Here is a 17,580-nt window from a genome sequence, read left to right as displayed (position 1 = left end):
CTCTGTCTCTCTCTCTCAAAAAAATAAATAGACATTTAAAAAGAAAAGAAAATGTCTCTCCCTTCCTCATCCCCTTCTTAGAAAACTGGGCTCTTTGGATCACTGGAATCTCTCTCAAAGGCCTCTTCTCCATCCTTATTGCCTTGAATTTAAACTTAAACCCCCAAGTTCTGCTTTCTTTCTTCCGTCCTTCTTCCCCCCTCCCTCTTTTACTCTTCTTTTCTTTTTTTTTGTGCAGTTCTGGAGTTGGACTTTTCCTGTGAACCACATGGACTGATTTCATCCCATGGGCTCTTGTCTTAAGTCACATTCAGTCATTCACGTACTCAATAAATATTTATTGAGCACCGACTTTGTACAGGGTGCTGGGAACACAGCCTTGAGCAAGAAAGCTTATCCTGGAGGAGAGATACAGATAATAAAATAGTTTCAGGCAGTGAAACACTCCGGAGAAATTAAAGCAGGAATGGGGCTGAGGTAGCTGAGTGTGAAGGTCAATGAAGCCTGTCTGAGGAAGTGACATCCGAGCTACGGGAGTGCCGGCACTGGTCATGGAAAGATCTGGAAAAGAGAGTCCCAGGCAGAGGAAACAGGGGGTGCAAAAGCCCTGAGGCAGGAAAGAGCAAAATGACTTTGGTGAGGAACAAAGTAGCACCTTCCGTTGGGACTGCTGTGACTATACCAATTGTACTTCAGTGAAGAATTTATTGGTTCTTTCTCTGCTTAAATAGTGAAGAAAGACCATGAGAAATTAAATGGTTCAGGGTGGTAGGACCAAGTTCCATTCCCAGGGAAATTTACATAACCCTAGAGTTGGTCAAACATGTGAGTTATTTTTTCATTTGTCTTTGGGAAAAAGAAAAATAAAATTGGCTTTTTTGTTCTACCGCATCTATTGTTTCCAGTTCGTGCCCTCTTTGACGCCTTCTATCCTTCTCAACCAAGCTAAGCTTGGATCCCAGCAAGTAAGTGACCACCAGATGGGGTGAACGCACGTTCACAAAGCCCACACGTATGTACCTGTGTCCTCGAGGTTCCAAAGAGCCCCCTTTTCTGACTGGCTAATTTATAAGATCAATCACAGGAGAAAAAGACTGCCATGGAACAATAAGGCAAATTACAATGTTGGCATTTCTTTCTTGAAGAAATAAACTTTAGGGAGTGGCAGACCGTGACCTTTGTCTTTGTATTTCCTAAGGGGAACAGTATAGGCCCTGATACGTATGGAAAGTCACCAGTGAGAGGATGGAGATAAATATAGGGTAGTAACCTTGTTACTCAAGGTCACTGAAATGATTCTGTTTCTGGTCAGAGGACCTGGGTGCTGAAACACCTTAGTATTTTCTTCCCGTTGTACTTGTAACTTGGTGGAGCTGAGGCAAGATGTGGAAGCTGGGCACAGCTGGCTGGCGACACTCCAGGGAAGCCATCAAACCCTTGCTCTTCCTCATGCCGGTGGAAGTCAGGGAAATAGGGGGCCCTGGCGTTCATCAAGGACACACACTAGCACCTGAGATCTACCCATTGTCCCCTTAAGCAGTTAAGCCGCTAATACGGTCTGGCATTAATAGGTTCAGGGGAAGCCAATGCTTTGTCAGTAGAGCTGTCAGTGTTAGCTGTCCTTACGAAATGAGGTATGTGTAGGTCTCCATTAAGCAACAGAGGGGCCCAGACTGTGGTGGCGTCCAGGGTGGGATCTAAGGATCCCCACTGGGCACTCTGCACTCTGGTAGTCAGCGTGAGCATTCTGTTCTGTAGTTCACCATTCGGGGAGCAAAGAAGGTAGGACACCAAGAGAACATCCGTACGGGATGGACCTTGAGGTAAAGAAGAGGAGGAGGAACGAAGAGGACTAGGGAACACCCAACAGGCACAAATACTGATCTCACAGACCCCCTCAGGGCAGCCTTCAAAATGTTTAACAACTGGCTTGCCTCCCGTCTAACCAATCAGAAGGCTGCGGGCTGTAAATGCCGATGAGGACCAGTTGAATTTCAGGCCTGCGTGTATGTTTTATTCCCATTTTTGTAATGTACGGTATACCTCACAACTTTTAAAAGAAAAAAAAAATCTATAGGTTCGTTCTGTGCTGGCAAACTTTCTTAGTCCGCAGATACCAGCAGGACTATTCCTTGTTCTTTATCTAACCGCTGACGCTGACCCTGCCATTCTCGTGCTACTTTGCATTCGAAGAATAAGAACCTCCCTCCTTCTGGATCTCGCTCGGGGAAGTAATTTTGCCATCAGCTAAGCTTGAGTTCAAATCCTGCCTTTACAATTAGGATTCTTGGCAAAATCTGTCACCTTTCAAACACTCGATTTTTAAAAACCTATTCAAAGGGATGCTGTTCCTCCGTCCCAGGGTTTCTGTGAGAACTGGCATGGAGTTGCCTAGGTAACATGCCTGGTGCAGGGCCTGGCACAGACATGGTTTTCGCAGCGGCAGCTCTGAGATTGAGAATTTATTATAATTCAGATAAGTGCTACTTGGCGACTAGGTAATTTCATATATGGAAAAACGGGCTTGGGAAACTAATAATCTAAACTAATAGCAACGTAAGAAGTGTGAATGTGGCAGAATACAGGGTTTCCTAAAAATATTTGAAGCAAACGTGAGAAAACAACTCCCAACTGAAATACCAAACACAGCACATTCTTATGTTCATGAAACCAACCATCTAATCAATGCTATTGCTATTTTCCTGAGTTGAATAACTATATATACGTAAGAAAGAGTTAAATTTTATTTATTTAAGAATATTTCAAAATTGAGAGTTTTCACTGAACCAGCTTTCTCCCCTACACGCAATTACTTTACCATGATACGGTCTTACTTCACACTGGGGACCAAGTGTAACGAAATGTCACGTGTCTCTGAGGCAATTTCACACACCTTATCCCGCTTAATTCACAAATGGGGAAATAATTATCAGAAACTGCAAGACCAGACCAGTGTTGCAGTTTAAAAAAAAACAAAGTTTACAAGATGCCCCAACTTCTGTCCCCTCTGGTGATTCCCACGGCCAGGACCAGCACAAGTGGCTACATCTTGGCCTTAATTTCCCAGTCTCTGTGGAGAAGGAGACTAGCAGGCCTGGAGGGAAAGAAGTGAGCATGGGTTGGCCCAGGAAACAGGAGCAGAGGAGCTGGGCACTGAGGAAGCGAGTGGGGGCGGGGTACAACCACACAGCGCACCTGCTCAGTCTATAAAACAAAACGACGAACTGCATATTTCACAACAGTCAGATCCCGGGGCCTGCCCCAGCCACAGCTGCCCCAGTTTTGGCCATGCACCACAGAGCTTAACTAAGGATTGTAGCATGGATCTCATGCAGCAAGAGTGGAAGGAGACCCTCTGTCTATTTGAAATAGAATTGTTAACATTTCTTCTAGAAAGAAGGAGGTTCATTCCTTGTCATATGACTGGGGAGTGTTAGCTTCTAAATTCTGAAGAACAATGAAACAATTGTTGGGCGATCATAGTTACTGTGTGTGTGTGTGTGTGTGTATTGTAGGTCTGTGTATGTATATGTGTGTGGGGGGGGTGTGTATGTGTGTGTATTTGGGTGTGGGGGTATATAGGAGTTATGTGGGGTGGCCTCACCATAGCCCAATAGCCCCCAACAATTCAATCTGAAGGAAGGAGCCCTGAAATTCAAGGTCAGGGTAAGGGTTTTTTTCAGATAAGCCAAAATTCCTAGGACTTGTGGAATGTAGTGAGTCTGGAAACAGCCATGGCCTTGGAAGTCAGCCATGTGGATGTTGTGTGAGGACAGGGAAGGCGTTTATTTAGATCGACTAACAATATAAGTAGGGCTCTGTGTTAGCCAATAGAAAGGCAACTGATGGTGTTAGGTAGGCTTCTTTTCTGAGAGCTCCTCTCCTGGGTAAAGAGGACCCAGGAGTAGCAGAGATCTTTGGACACAGAAACCTGGAGGAATTTATTGTTAAAACTGAAAAGATGACAGAGCTTTCAAACAAAAAGTGCCAACATTTCAATTCTGAGATCTCCCCACTACACAGTGTTCTAAGTTTACATAAATGTGCCCCTCATTTCCAAAACACAAGGATTCCTAAGCCAGCTTCGGCAGGTGGTGTAAGTAATCTAAGTGTGGCTCTTGCTTGAATCATGCAGGAACATCTTAAACCCTGGACCACAATCAGAATCTGACTTTTCACAAAGTCCTCAGGTGATTTGATAGACAGTGGCCCAAGCTTCCCCCAGCCTTCCAACGAGCCACTATGACAAACAGGAACTTCCGCCATTGGCTAGAGCCCCAGCTACACGTCCACCTAACAATGACTTTAATTCTCCCTGACCATCATTCAGAGGGACTGATTTTACTTGAGTGTCCTCGGTTATGCAGGTAAACACAAATCCCGAAGAGTCTGGGAGCATTATCTTTTCTCCTATGACCCTAAGATGAACCCATTTTCTCAAAAGATGAAAAGGGCAGAGCTGGGGGATGGCTGCACATCATCTTGGTATGTGATTTGTTCTGATTGTGAAAGAAAACTGACCTCAAACTCCCCAAGGATCATATGTAAAAATAAACTTTCCGCTGACCTCCCGTACATAGAAACAGCCTGTTGTCCCTGTTGAGAGCCTCGAACTTCCAAAGTGCTGGGAAAACAGCAGGAAAAGCTAGGGATAACCTCATCCCAGGCTGCCCTCCTGCAGGGCACTAAGAGACCCCAGTCAGGTGGGTCCTCGCAAGGCAACCTCAGCAATGCAGCTACGTCTGTCCTTCAGACGGGCCCTGGTACTCACGGAAGGTCCTGATGGTGTCGCTGGGCCGGCTTCGAGGGCTGGGGCCATGGGGATTCATGGCCCTCACGGCAAACTGATAGTTGGTATCTGGATCAAGGCCCTTGATAACCATGGAGTCCATCTGGATCCGCTCTTGGATTAAGGTCCAACTCTTGTCAAAATCTGGTCTTTATTGATTAAAAAAACAAAACAAAACAAGAAGCAGTAATTCAGGAAGAGCAAAGGGAAGGGAGGCTGGCTATGTAAACTCAGCATTCGGACTCTAGAAGCAACACTTATAAAAATGAGTTAACATTTCCTATCTAAAAGTCATCTTGATTTTAAATCATAGGTCACAATTTTTAAGTCCCTGCCAATAAAAGCAAGTAGATCATTTTTAGGGTCAGTTTTAAACCCTGTTTCAAGATCATCTGCTTTTCCTCGGCATGAGCTTGACTATGGTGAAAAGACCCCCACAGAGGAGTTCATTTTCAAGGACTGTGCCTTCCAGATGTTTCACAAACAAACCCTCCCCAAACAGCCGCCATTCCCAGAGGTCAGGAGAGCACAGATTCTGTCTATTCACAATCTGTTCACAAAGTAAACAAATGTTAAGTTTTATAGGGTGACTAACTGCATGACCGACCATGGGAAAACCCACGAAGATTGTGTTCGTGGCCATTCTTGCTCTTAACAAAATTGTACAACTGTGCTAACTCGCTGACTTCTCACAGGTTCTGCTAAGAACCCTCTAGAGAATGTGGGCCCTCACTTAGAGCTCCCACCTGGGAAGCAATATGCAGAGGGTAAGGGTACAAATCTGGGGTTGCTCATAGCTGCTCAAATCCTGCCTCTACTACTTACTAGCTGCTATTTAACTTCTCTAAGTCTCTATTTTCTCATCTGTACAATGGGTATAATAAAAGTACTTATCTAAGAGGACTATCATAAAGATTAAACGAGAGCTATATCCTCAGCATACTGCCTGGCATCACATGGTAAACACTCAGCATTTTTTGGCCATTATTTAAGGGACTTATCCACATCACAGAGCCAGTAGATAACCCTGTGTCACTGCTTACTCCTCTAAACCTGTGTGTTCTGATGCAATAGCACTAGCCCATGTGGCTAGTCAGCACTTGAAATATGGTTAATCTGAACTGAGATGTGCCACAAGTGTAAAATGTACATTGGGTCTTAAAGGACAAAAAAAAAGAAATGTAAAATATCTCATTGATCATATATTGAGATGATAATATTTTGGATTCAGTGGATTAAAATGTATGTTATTAAAATTAATTTTATTTGTTTCTTAGTGCCTTTTTAATTCCACAATTAGAAAACTTTAAATTTCTGGGGTGCCTGGGTGGTGCAGTCAGTTGAGTGTCCAACTTCAGCTCAGGTCATGATCTCACAGTTCATGAGTTTGAGTTCCGCGTCGGGCTCTGTGCTGAGAGCTCAGAGCCTGGAGCCTGTTTCAGATTCTGTATCTCCCTCTCTCTCTGCCCCTCCCCAGTTGCACCCTGTCTCTCTCTCAAAATTAAATAAACATTAAAAACATTTTTTTTAAGAAAAAAAAAAAAAACTTCGACTTTCACCCAGGGTTTGCATTGTATTTCTACTGGACAACGCTGTTCTGTCTGGCTTCCCAGTTGGAGGGGGAAGGAGAGCATCCCAGGTAATATGAACCACAAGATGAAACTTGGGAATGATCGTGCATGGAGGGGGATGGTGTGAAAGCCTCATTAGCTGGACGCTTTGTGTTATTAGCTAATTAATAATAATTAGTCTATCAATTGCTTGTGAAGTACCAAGCACTGTTCATAGTATCTATGTAGGAGATATTACATTAAACACCCTTCTCCCCTCATTTTTATAGAGGAAACAGAGCCTTTAAATGATTAACTTGCCCAAGTTCACACAGCTGATAAATGGTGAGGCCAAGTTGGGTTGATGAGGAAGGGTTGGATTAAGAAGATCTTTGACACTGGACACAAACTTGGGGTGATCGTGGCTGAGAGGCTGTTCTCCATCGTTTACTTCCTGACCACTTCTCAGTTGTTCGAGTGTTAAATACCTCTGCTCCCAGATATTTAGAGGATAACAGAAAGCAAAAAAGATTGATGTTTAGCCTTTATGAACAACTTATCAGGCAAGGAAATAGAGACTTATTTTGCAGAAAGAAGATGCCCGGAGGATACGTGGCTGTCTTGAATGTGAGCTTGCTTAGTTTCTCATTGGCAGGAATTAAAAGCCAAACGGAGTCCTTAAGCCCAGTAGAAGATGCTTCCTCAAGCTCACCGTGCAGGCAAGTAGTCTGTGGGGCCTGTGTCTCATTAGAATTCATCTGTTTGGAGAAGCAGCAGTCACAGGGCATGCTCACTGGAGAAAATAGGGCTCATGTCTCTTTTTCTTTTTTTTTTAATTATCTACTTTTTAATTTACATCCAATTATGTTGGCATATAGTGCAACAATGATTTCAGGAGTAGATTCCTTAATGCCCCTTACCCATGTAGCCCATCCCCCCTCCCACAACCCCTCCAGCAACCCTGTTTGTTCTCCATATTTAAGAGTCTCTTATGTTTTGTCCCTCTCCCTGGTTTTATATTATTTTTGCTTCCCTTCCCTTATGTTCATCTGTTCTGTGCCTTACAGTCCTCACACGAGTGCAGTCATAGGATATTTGTCTTTCTCTGTCATGTCTCTTTCTTGGTATCCTTTCCCTAAAGATGGACTTCTTGTGTAAACTAATTTTGTCACCAGAGAGAAAAATCTTAGTGAGTGGATGGAAACACATTTACAAACTTAAATTAGAACAAAATCACGTCACAGGGGAAAGCCACCGGCGATACCTAAAAGTTGACAGAAAAGATATGATCTTCAGATAAAACTCTCCCGTTCTCCATTGCTAAGCCTTCCTGTGGCATTTATAGAGGAAATGCCATGTAATTGCTCTCAGAACATGCCACTGTTTACCCAGGACTGCCTGCAAATATCTAAACAATCCTCATGTGGAAGTTACAGCCCCCCGCCCCCACGCAAAAAGGAGATTATACTGTATTTGTTCATTTAACGCCGGAAAGAAGGCTATATTTTAAGCGAATAAGAAACTGAAATCATTAACATTTAATTCCATGATATCAAGTGAGAGAGCAAAGCTCATGCGGACTGAATACCAGTTCAAAACCTTTAACATTTTGCCTCTGATTTTGTCATGGGTTTTGCATTTAAATGTTTTCAGCGTCTCTTGAGGTACAAAAGTGCAAAGGTGAGGTTGAGAGAGAGAGAACCGGGCAAAAGCATTGTCTTAGATCATCCTCAAACAATAGCTTTATCTTTCTCCACTGAAGAAAATTATTCTATTCTGACTACAAAGTTGCCAGTCAAATCCCCATAGCAACACTAGCCTGCCAATTTCCCCATCAGCAAAAAGGCATGAGGGGGAAGTAAGCTAGGAATACGCTGCCATCCCAGGTACAAATGGGCAGCCACCAGCGGGGTGGACACTTTCAGCACTCTTCCAAATAGTGGGATAGAATGGGGTTGGGAATTCTGCATCTCAGGAGATTAACTGCCTTTGGAAGGTGTTTGGGCGATGGGGCTCGGGAGGGGGAAGGTTCTGATGGGGCAGACACAGGGCAGTCAGCAGTGGCTACTCAAAACCCAATTAGCTGATTCAAGTGATTGAGACTCACTGGTTCATTTTGGTGGAAACAGTACCACTGGCAATGTTAGAATCCAGCCTGGTTATCAGATATCTTACAGATCAACCAGCCCAGATATCTACAGGCTCTCAGCAATTACACACAAGATTTTACGTGTGAGCATGATCATTTCAGTTTTCTAAGTACAGTGTCCTTAGCTTTTTGTCAGATTCTCAAAGATAATTACGTCCCCCAAAGCTTTAAGAGTCACTGATCTAGTCCAGTCTCTCAACCTACCCATGGGAACACGGAAAAAAAGTAATTTATCTCAAGTCATAGAACCACTGGGTGGTCTATTTTTCTTATTCCGTGTCTTGTGGCATTTTGACCACCTTGCCTATCTTTAGCGTCAGTCTTGAGTGGAAAATCATTTTTCTTGGTACCATCAACTCCGCAGGTGGCTGCCTCGGGCTACTCAATTGGCATGTGACTGATTATCAACAGGGTATCCATCACAGAAGCTATATTCTAGGAGGCTCCAAGGAGCTGTAAACACAATTCCATTCTTAGGGAGTTTATAGTCTAATGGGGAGATAATATATCTAAGGATCAGTAGGAAGCCAGTACAAAATAGCATATTTCAAGTGTTATACAGCTGATCTTTGAATAACACAAGGGTGAGGGGTGCTGATGCCCTTGTGTTGCCCAAAAGCCATGTATATGTAACTCTTGACTCCCCCAAAATTTAACAGCCTACTGTAGAACTTAACGATAGCATAAGTGAACACAAATTAGCACAAAGTCAATTAACACAAATTTCATATGTTACCTGCATTATATACCGTATTTTTACAATAAAGAGAATAGATAACGTTATTAAGAAAATCATAAGGAAAATACATTTACAGCACTCTACTGTATTTATCAAAAAAGAATCCATGTATAAGTTTATACAGTGCGAACCCATGTTGTTCAAGGTTCAGCTGTATTTGAGTGGGTCGGTTGTAGTGAAATGGAATGCTGTGGAAGGTATGTGAGACCAGAAAGAACTTAAGTTAGATTTCAAATGTATTTGGGTTTTGATAGCTGAAAAGGAATAGAGCATCTTTGGGTGAAGTAGAGACAAGAGCAACATCGGCTCTCTGTATGATCTGACCATATTATGTACTCGTCACATGTAAAATACAATGCGGAATATACCAAGACAGTAAACATATGGCTCCCAGTAATGAATGATCAATCAATCTATACAAAAAATGGGTATGACATATAAAAACACGAGCCAAAAGTAAGTGAATGAATAAATGGCACCTTTGTGCAGATCATACATAGTCAAAGCTTTCCTTATCAACCTCTACTAACCAACCTGTCAAATTAACCGTGATCTTCATTTGTTCCCACTAAGTCAGCTATTGGCTTGTCAAGAGTCAGTTGTGTTTATTCCAAAACCTATTGATGACTTTTGTGTTTGTTATTGTAATTATGTTATTTAATGTAATATATAAACTTGTGAAATAGGAGTAAAATATAGAGCAACAACTATTTTTGAATGTTTTTGAAAGACTTGATAAAGCGGAACCACTAAAACATTATTGCCTTTGATGTGGTGTGTGTGTGTGTGTGTGTGTGTGTGTGTGTGTGTATTTAGTTATATATAATGAAGTATTATTCAGCCATGAGAAGAAAATTCTGCCATTTGCAGGAGCACAGATGAAATGAGGACATTATGTTAAATGAAATCAGGCAGAAGGAGAAAGACAAATATTGTATGATCTCACTTTTATATATGGAATCTAAAAAAGTTGAACTCAAAGAACCAGAGAGGTGAACGTTGGTTGCTAAGGTCTGGAGGTGTGGGAAATACAAGAGGTTGGTTAAAGAATACAAATTGTCAGCTTTAAGATGAAAAGGTTCTGGGAATCTTACCGAACAGTGTGGTGATTATAGTCAATAATACTGCATTGTATTCTTGAAATTTGCCGAGAGAGGAAATCTTAACTGTTCTCACCCCACACACACAAAGGTAACTATATGGAGTAACAGATGTGTTAATTAACCTGATTGTGGCCATTATTACACAAATGTATATACATATTAAATCGTCACATTGTATACCTTCACAAAATCACACGGTACAATCTAAATATATACAATTTTTGTTTGCCAATCACACCTCAATAAAAGTGAGAAGAAAATCTAAAATAATCAGAAGAATTTTAGGAAATGCAAATAGTTGCCTGGGAAGTGGCCTTACAAAATAAGATGCATGACAGAATAAAATATCAAAATGATCCCCACATACAGAAACATAAGGCAAAGCCAACTCAAATGATAAATGTAAAATCTTATGTTAGGTCTTCTTAAAAAGCCAGCGGCACAGATATAAAGATAGAGAAAACCTGGGATGGCAAAAATCTATAGGGAAGGCAGAGGGCATAAAACTGGGCTTTAAAAATTGGTCAAGGGGCGCCTGGGTGGCGCAGTCGGTTAAGCGTCCGACTTCAGCCAGGTCACGATCTCGCGGTCCGTGAGTTCGAGCCCCGCGTCGGGCTCTGGGCTGATGGCTCAGAGCCTGGAGCCTGTTTCCGATTCTGTGTCTCCCTCTCTCTCTGCCCCTCCCCCGTTCATGCTCTGTCTCTCTCTGTCCCAAAAAAATAAATAAACGTTAAAAAAAAAAAAAAAATTAAAAATTGGTCACATGAGGCGCCTGGGTGGCTCAGTCGGTTAAGCGTCCGACTTCAGCCAGGTCACGATCTCACGATCTCGCGGTCCGTGAGTTCGAGCCCCGCGTCAGGCTCTGGGCTGATGGCTCAGAGCCTGGAGCCTGTTTCTGATTCTGTGTCTCCCTCTCTCTCTGCCCCTCCCCCGTTCATGCTCTGCCTCTTTCTGTCTCAAAAATAAATAAACGTTAAAAAAAAATTAAAAAAAATAAATAAAATAAATAAAAATTGGTCACAAACTCAATATGAATTCTCTGGACAACGTGCTGTAGACCAGCTCAGCACCCATATCCTGGGGAGATGTGGTTTTCTAGGCCGATCGCTCAGCAGAAGGTGCTCTGGACTCATCTCCTCCTGAGGCAGAGTTCAAAGGGCTGCTACCGCTTGGCTTGAAAGAGCATAGGACAGTGTCTTTAGGTGAGAGACAGACTGTTGTCAAAGGTAAAGTTGCCTCCATGTTGTCCATATTGGACTAGGAGAACCAGTGGTTCCTGACAGGGAGGTCAATGGCAGGACATTACAAGGAAAACCCTTAATGGCTTAGGAATGGTGGACAATGAAGCCTGATGCCTCAGAAAAATTGAACTCTGCATCAATGGCTATGTTGAAGCAGACATTGGATGGCCATCAATCAGGGATGTAACAAGTGCCTTTCTGAACAGGAGGTTGGACTTTGTTCAGTAACTCTGACGTAGGGTCACGGTAACAAATACATTTATGCATAGTAATGCAATACACTTATACCTATATGTATGTGTGCACATGAGCACAAAACTGAACAGAAGTTTCAAGGAAAATATTTATCCTTACTCTATTCACTTTGCTATTTTCTTTTCTATCTCTGATTTTCCTTTTTTTTTTATACTGGTAAGAATCCACTAAATCAATCTTACCACCCACTGAAGTGTGATGACCCATAATTTGAAAAACACTGGACAAAAAGGTTGTTTTTTTTTTCCCTCGAATACTTTGGATGGAGCTTTCAACTCCAAAATTCTATGATTAAAGAAAGCAGATTTTGTCAGTTGTGGAAAGAAATCTATGGCTTATAGTTTAATCAAATGTCCCACAGGTGGCAAACAAAGCCTATTAAACTCCAAATAATGCTCTAGATATGTCGAGCTCTACAAAGTCTTTGAATGACCCCCAGGAAGACCTACATTGGACAGTGTGACCCTCTACACGCCACACATACGCCAAAACACAACACTGAAGCAAACATTTCATAAAATAATTCCTAGTTTTACTCTGTATGATACCTTCTGATAGTCTCTCTTCTGTTCTATTTCACTTTTGAAAAACTCTTGTTCGGGACGCCTCAACTGCTCCCACTACCTTCTAATGAGTAACTACTCACAGTTTGAGAACGTTTCTCTTCTAGAAAGTTGGGGCTGGGCTGAGGAGGGCCGCTCACGTGTGCTTCAGACCTTAACTAGGAAACTGGGCTAAGAACGGTTAAATTCTGCTAGGGAAACACTTCTGAGAACGGAATTTGTTGGTGCAGAAAACAGTCCTCCAGGGGATTCAGCAGAACATCCAGAATGGCCTTGACAGTAGAGGCCACTCTACTGGTCTGAGAGTGAGTGGACCGAAAGCCTAATTATAGCAAACGAGAGACATGTGTGGCCTCCTTCCCTCAACATCAGATAATGTTTTGGGGAGAACCTTGGATTACTTGGAGGCTCCCTTCCTAAATATTTTCCTTCATATTATTCCTTCTCAGCTTCACCTCAGAAACAGAACTCTCTTCAAGATTCTCCCATGCCTTAAATCTAGTGCTAATATTACACCAATTATACTAACTTCTTTTTTTTTCCATTTCTTATATGAGTTTAATGATTTATTGATCTACTTATCTGTGAGAGAGAGAGCGCATGCATAAGTGGGAGAGGGGCAGAGGGAGAGAAAGGGAGAGAGTATCTCAAGCAGACTTCATGCTTAGTGTGGACTGGATGCCGGGCTCAATCTCATGACCTGGGGATCACAATCTGAGCCAAAATCAAGAGTCCGACACTCAACTGACTAAGCCACCCAGGCACCCCATTAATGTTTTTCTTTAGTAATAGAGAAGACAGTATCATTCATACCATTAAAATTTTTTATCACAATTTACCCTTTTCTTTTTTTTTTCTTCCGAGTTTTTATCTAAATTCAAGTTAGTTAACATATAGTGTAGTATTGGTTTCAGGAGTAGAATTTAGTGATTCATCACTTACATATAACACCCAGTGCTCATCACAACAAGTGCCCTCTTTAATGCCCATCACACATTTAGCCCATCCCTCCCCTGCCCACCTTCCCCCCAGCAACACTCAGTTTGTTCCCTATTGTTAAGCATCTCTTATGGTATGCCTCTCTCTGTTTTTATCTTATTTTTCCTTCCCTTCCCCTACGTTCATCTGTTTTGTTTCGATTATACCACCCTCTAATGTTATATTTCTTTCTTTCCTGCCAGGCTATGTGCTCATTAAGCATGCTGATTGCCTTACTCATCTCTGTGTTCCTTGGAATGTCTTCATGATCCTTCAAAAGATCTGAAGGGACAGACTATATGTTCCTTTCCTGCTTAACACTCTCCATTGCTCCCTATTCCCTTCGGGACAAACATGAGCTCTGTTATTATGCCTGTTTTGCTCTGACCCTTTCTTGCTCTTACCCATCTAGCCTTATCTCTTGCTTCATAAAGCTTCAGATTTTCTAAGCAATTCCAGGAACATCTTCTTGCCTCCAAGCCATCACTCAAGTAGCTTCTTCTAGCCTGACTCTTTTCATGCTGTGTCTTCCCTCCTCTTTGCCTGGTTATCACAGATGTGTCCTTCTTTGCTCCTGTAAGAAGCCTTCCCAGACTCCTTCAAAACTGAGTTAGATGTCAAGCTGGTATTCCTCTGGGCCCCTGGGCCCCACTCCTGCCTGCAACACTCACCACTTGGACTATGGTCTCCTCTGCCTTCCCCACTGGATTGTCTAAGCAGGGGCAGTTGCTGTTTGACCCCTAAATCTCTTGTGCACACTTTGCACACAGAAGACATTCAATCCATACATGTTTGGATGAACATATGCACGTAGTAAGTATCTGATAAAGACTGGCTAAGCTGAATTGAAATACCTTCAAAATTTGACCTTAAGAATAACAAGATGTCCTAAATCAGGGGTTGGAAAACTTTAGCCGGCTCCAAGGTATTGTAAATAAAGTTTTATTGGGGGTGTGGGAGGGCACCTGTTAGGATGAGCACTGGATGTTGTACGGAAACCAATTTGACAATAAATTTCATATGAAAAAATAAATAAATAAAAGGCCAATTGTCCTTAACTGACAATTGGTTAGTATCAGAATAAAAAAATATATAAAAAAAATTTAAAAAATAAAGTTTTATTGGGACCCAACCATGATCATTTGTTTAGTTATTGTCCATGACTGCTTTCTTGCTCCAATGGCAGAACTGTGTAGTTGAGACAGAGGCCATATAGGTGGGAAAGCACAAAATATTTACTAACTGACCCTGTGAAAAAAGAACTTTGCCAACCTCTGATCTGAGACAACAGTCTCTAACTTTGTACCACTTCAACAGTCTGAGGAAGATCTATGAACCCTTCTCAAAATATTTTTAAATGCATCAAATAAAAAATCCTTAGGATTGCAAAAAGACACCAGTTATACTGAAAACAATGATCTAAACAATAAAACAATGATCTAAACAATAAAAAAATTATGATTATGATAATATATGTACTTCTTTATTAGTACATTAAATAATGATGCCTAGTGATGGATTAAATAACTATAATTATTTCAAAGTAGTGATAAACATTACTGGTATTATGAGATATGTACAACAGTTGTAAAGGGACAAAATAACATACCTGTGATTCTATTAGTGGCAAAGCCACGGGAATTGCTAATACCACTGTAGTTTGTTGACTACATTCCTATTTGAAGGACATTGAATTTCAGTTGATAAAACTAAAATTTTTGTCCAACCAAGATCCAGGGACCCCCCTGAATTCTATCTATCTATGGACCCCTTGGGGATCTATAGGCTACAGGTTAAGCATCCTACTCCAAGAGAAGAGACATGATCCCATAGATTATCCAGGGGTAAGAGAAAACATCACACTCAGAAGAGCCTCTGATTCTCTGTCCATTTTACAGACTAGTTTTATGCAGGATTTGCTCTACACTAGAATGAATTGCAGAGGAAAATCCTAAACTACTAAGTAGTCATAGTTTAAAAAAAAATGTATTATTTGACCTTCAGCTTTCAGCCTCTTTCTTTATTTATGAATTGGTTCAAGTCAACCAAATGACAAACAGATAGATACAATGGGGGTAATGATAAACTCAGCTGGCAATTTGTCCCAGGCAGGGCAACTGGAGAGCATGCTTTCATTTATAGTTTACAAATGTCTCCCGATGCTGTTACACCAGAATTCAATTTATGTGAGCTCACATCGATCTGACCAGGGATTACATCAGGATAGCTCATGGTAGGAGGGATGGAATCTTTACGGGATCAATTTGTAGAACTCTAAGTCAGACTTCTGCACAAACATTTAGAACCACCCTTCCATTTGACCCTAAGTGGAGGAACTTGCTGGCTACCAGAATGTCTGAGATCAGGCATCAGCCTAGAAGGTGGTCCTAAGATTTTTTATTTAGAAACTAAAGATAAGAAAAAGGAATTTTTTGTGAAGCACCACTTGTTAATACGAAATCTCAGCTGACATCAAAGCAAGCCCATTCTTGCTTCTTTCTGATTCTGGTGGTGGTGGTAAGGAAGGCTTATACTTAAACAGCACAACTTCCTAAATACTTGCTTGAAAAGAAGGAAGATTTTTTTTTTTTTTGCTTTTTCCCCCATTCTTCCCCAAATTAATCAACTGTATAGGAACAATTCTTTAAATATTTTAAGCTTTATACTTTTGGGGCCAAGAAAACCAACACAAGGACTACATCACTGCTAAATATTGTAGCCATTTGCCTAATTATTGCTATAAATTCTAGTAAAAAGCTACACAAAAAGTTGGCAATTCACTTCCATCTTATGAAGAGCTCCAAAACACAGGTTATCATTCAACATGAAATAAAAGAACAATGGGAACTTCCAGTTAGTCTTATACATGAGGTATAAGCTTTGCCATCTACTGGTATTCCTCTTATGATGAGCAAACAAAAGCAATGAATAACTTGGGGTTGGGGGGAAAGAGGAGGCAGACGTGTGTGAAGATCCCAGGGTTTTGCCTGGCTTACACTTCTGCAGTTGGTAAGGTAGATGGTTGGTTACTGGCCTCTGAGATTAGTGGTAAAGGGTTCATTGAACCCCTGTGGCTCATGTGCCAACACATTTCCATTTCCAACACACGAAAAATCTTCTACAAGCCACTTCTCTAAGTATGGTACACACAGCTTTTCATATTCACAAGCCTCCTGAGGTAGCCGTTATTGTCATCCTTACTTTACGGTGGAGGGAAATAAGGCTCAGAGAGGTTGAGGAGCTCATACGAGGTTTCAGCTAGATTTGGCATTCTCTAGGTTCAATCCTGTGACTGTCATGTCCAAATGTTCATCAGCACCTATTTGACACATGGTATGTTTACCCCATGCTAGGTGTTATATTCTACAAAGGGGAACACGTCAAGATGTTGCCCTCATGTCCTGGTGAGGAAGACCTTGAACAAGTAATTAACTACAAGTGTGTTGAGTGTTGCAAGTAAATGTTACAGGTGTATCTAACCTAGTCTGGGGAGGGGGCAGGGTTTCAAGGAAGGCTTCCTGGACAAGGTGGTATTTAAGCAGGGGTCCTGAAGGCTGAACAAGAGATAGCTAGGCAAAGAGGTAGAAGAACTATCCTGGCTGAGAACAGCAAACATAAAGACTTCTAGCCAGGAAAGAACATGGCTCTGTACGAGAGCAGAAGGGATCTATCCCCAAAGTCACCATAGCAATGTTTCCTCCCATTGACTGAGCACATTTGGGAGCCAGGAGCTGTTCTGTACATTTCATGTGCATCAACTCATGTAAACAACTCCATGAGGTAAATAGATTGTTATCCTTATTCCTCTGTCTGAGACAAAGAGAAGTTAAATAATCTACCTAAAATGACACAGCTTAAAAGTGGTGGAGGGAAGGGTTGGACCAGGGAGCTAACCCCCAAAGCCTATGCATTAAACTTCCAGTCTGTACTGCCTCACCTTTGTCACGAGGACAGCAAACCAGGGTCACTGGGTTCTAGAGGGCAGATGGTCCAGCCTTATTTATACACAAGGAAGCTAAGAATTAGAATTGAGCAACTCATGCCCAGGATTAGAGAGGCCAGCTCTGGCCTATGTCTTCTGATTCTACATTTGAACAAACTCTAACTTGAAAGATGAAACCAAGTATCAGACTAGAAGTCTCAATTATTTTTTTTTATTAAGTTTTTATTTTAGGGGCTCCCGGGCGGCTCAGTTGGTTAACTGACCAACTTC

The 17,580-nt window shown here is 41.7% G+C and overlaps 1 protein-coding gene across 2 annotated transcripts in view; it reads right to left on the bottom strand.

The window, feature by feature from the left end:
* Positions 1–17,580, bottom strand: part of EGFLAM (EGF like, fibronectin type III and laminin G domains) — a 187,149-nt gene that overhangs the window by 83,178 nt on the left and 86,391 nt on the right. For both annotated transcript variants that reach the window (XM_086677412.1, XM_086677413.1), the window contains exon 7: positions 4,772–4,938. In XM_086677412.1, coding sequence (XP_086533538.1) covers positions 4,772–4,938 — 167 coding nt within the window. The remainder of the gene's footprint in view (positions 1–4,771; positions 4,939–17,580) is intronic.

This window comes from Puma concolor, chromosome A1 (genome assembly GCF_028749965.1).
Source record: "Puma concolor isolate L17-30 chromosome A1, mPumCon1.1.hap2, whole genome shotgun sequence".
NCBI classification, from domain to species: domain Eukaryota; kingdom Metazoa; phylum Chordata; class Mammalia; order Carnivora; family Felidae; genus Puma; species Puma concolor.
The sequence above is the reverse complement of the archived record's forward strand: the minus strand, read 5'-3'. Positions and strand labels throughout refer to the sequence as shown.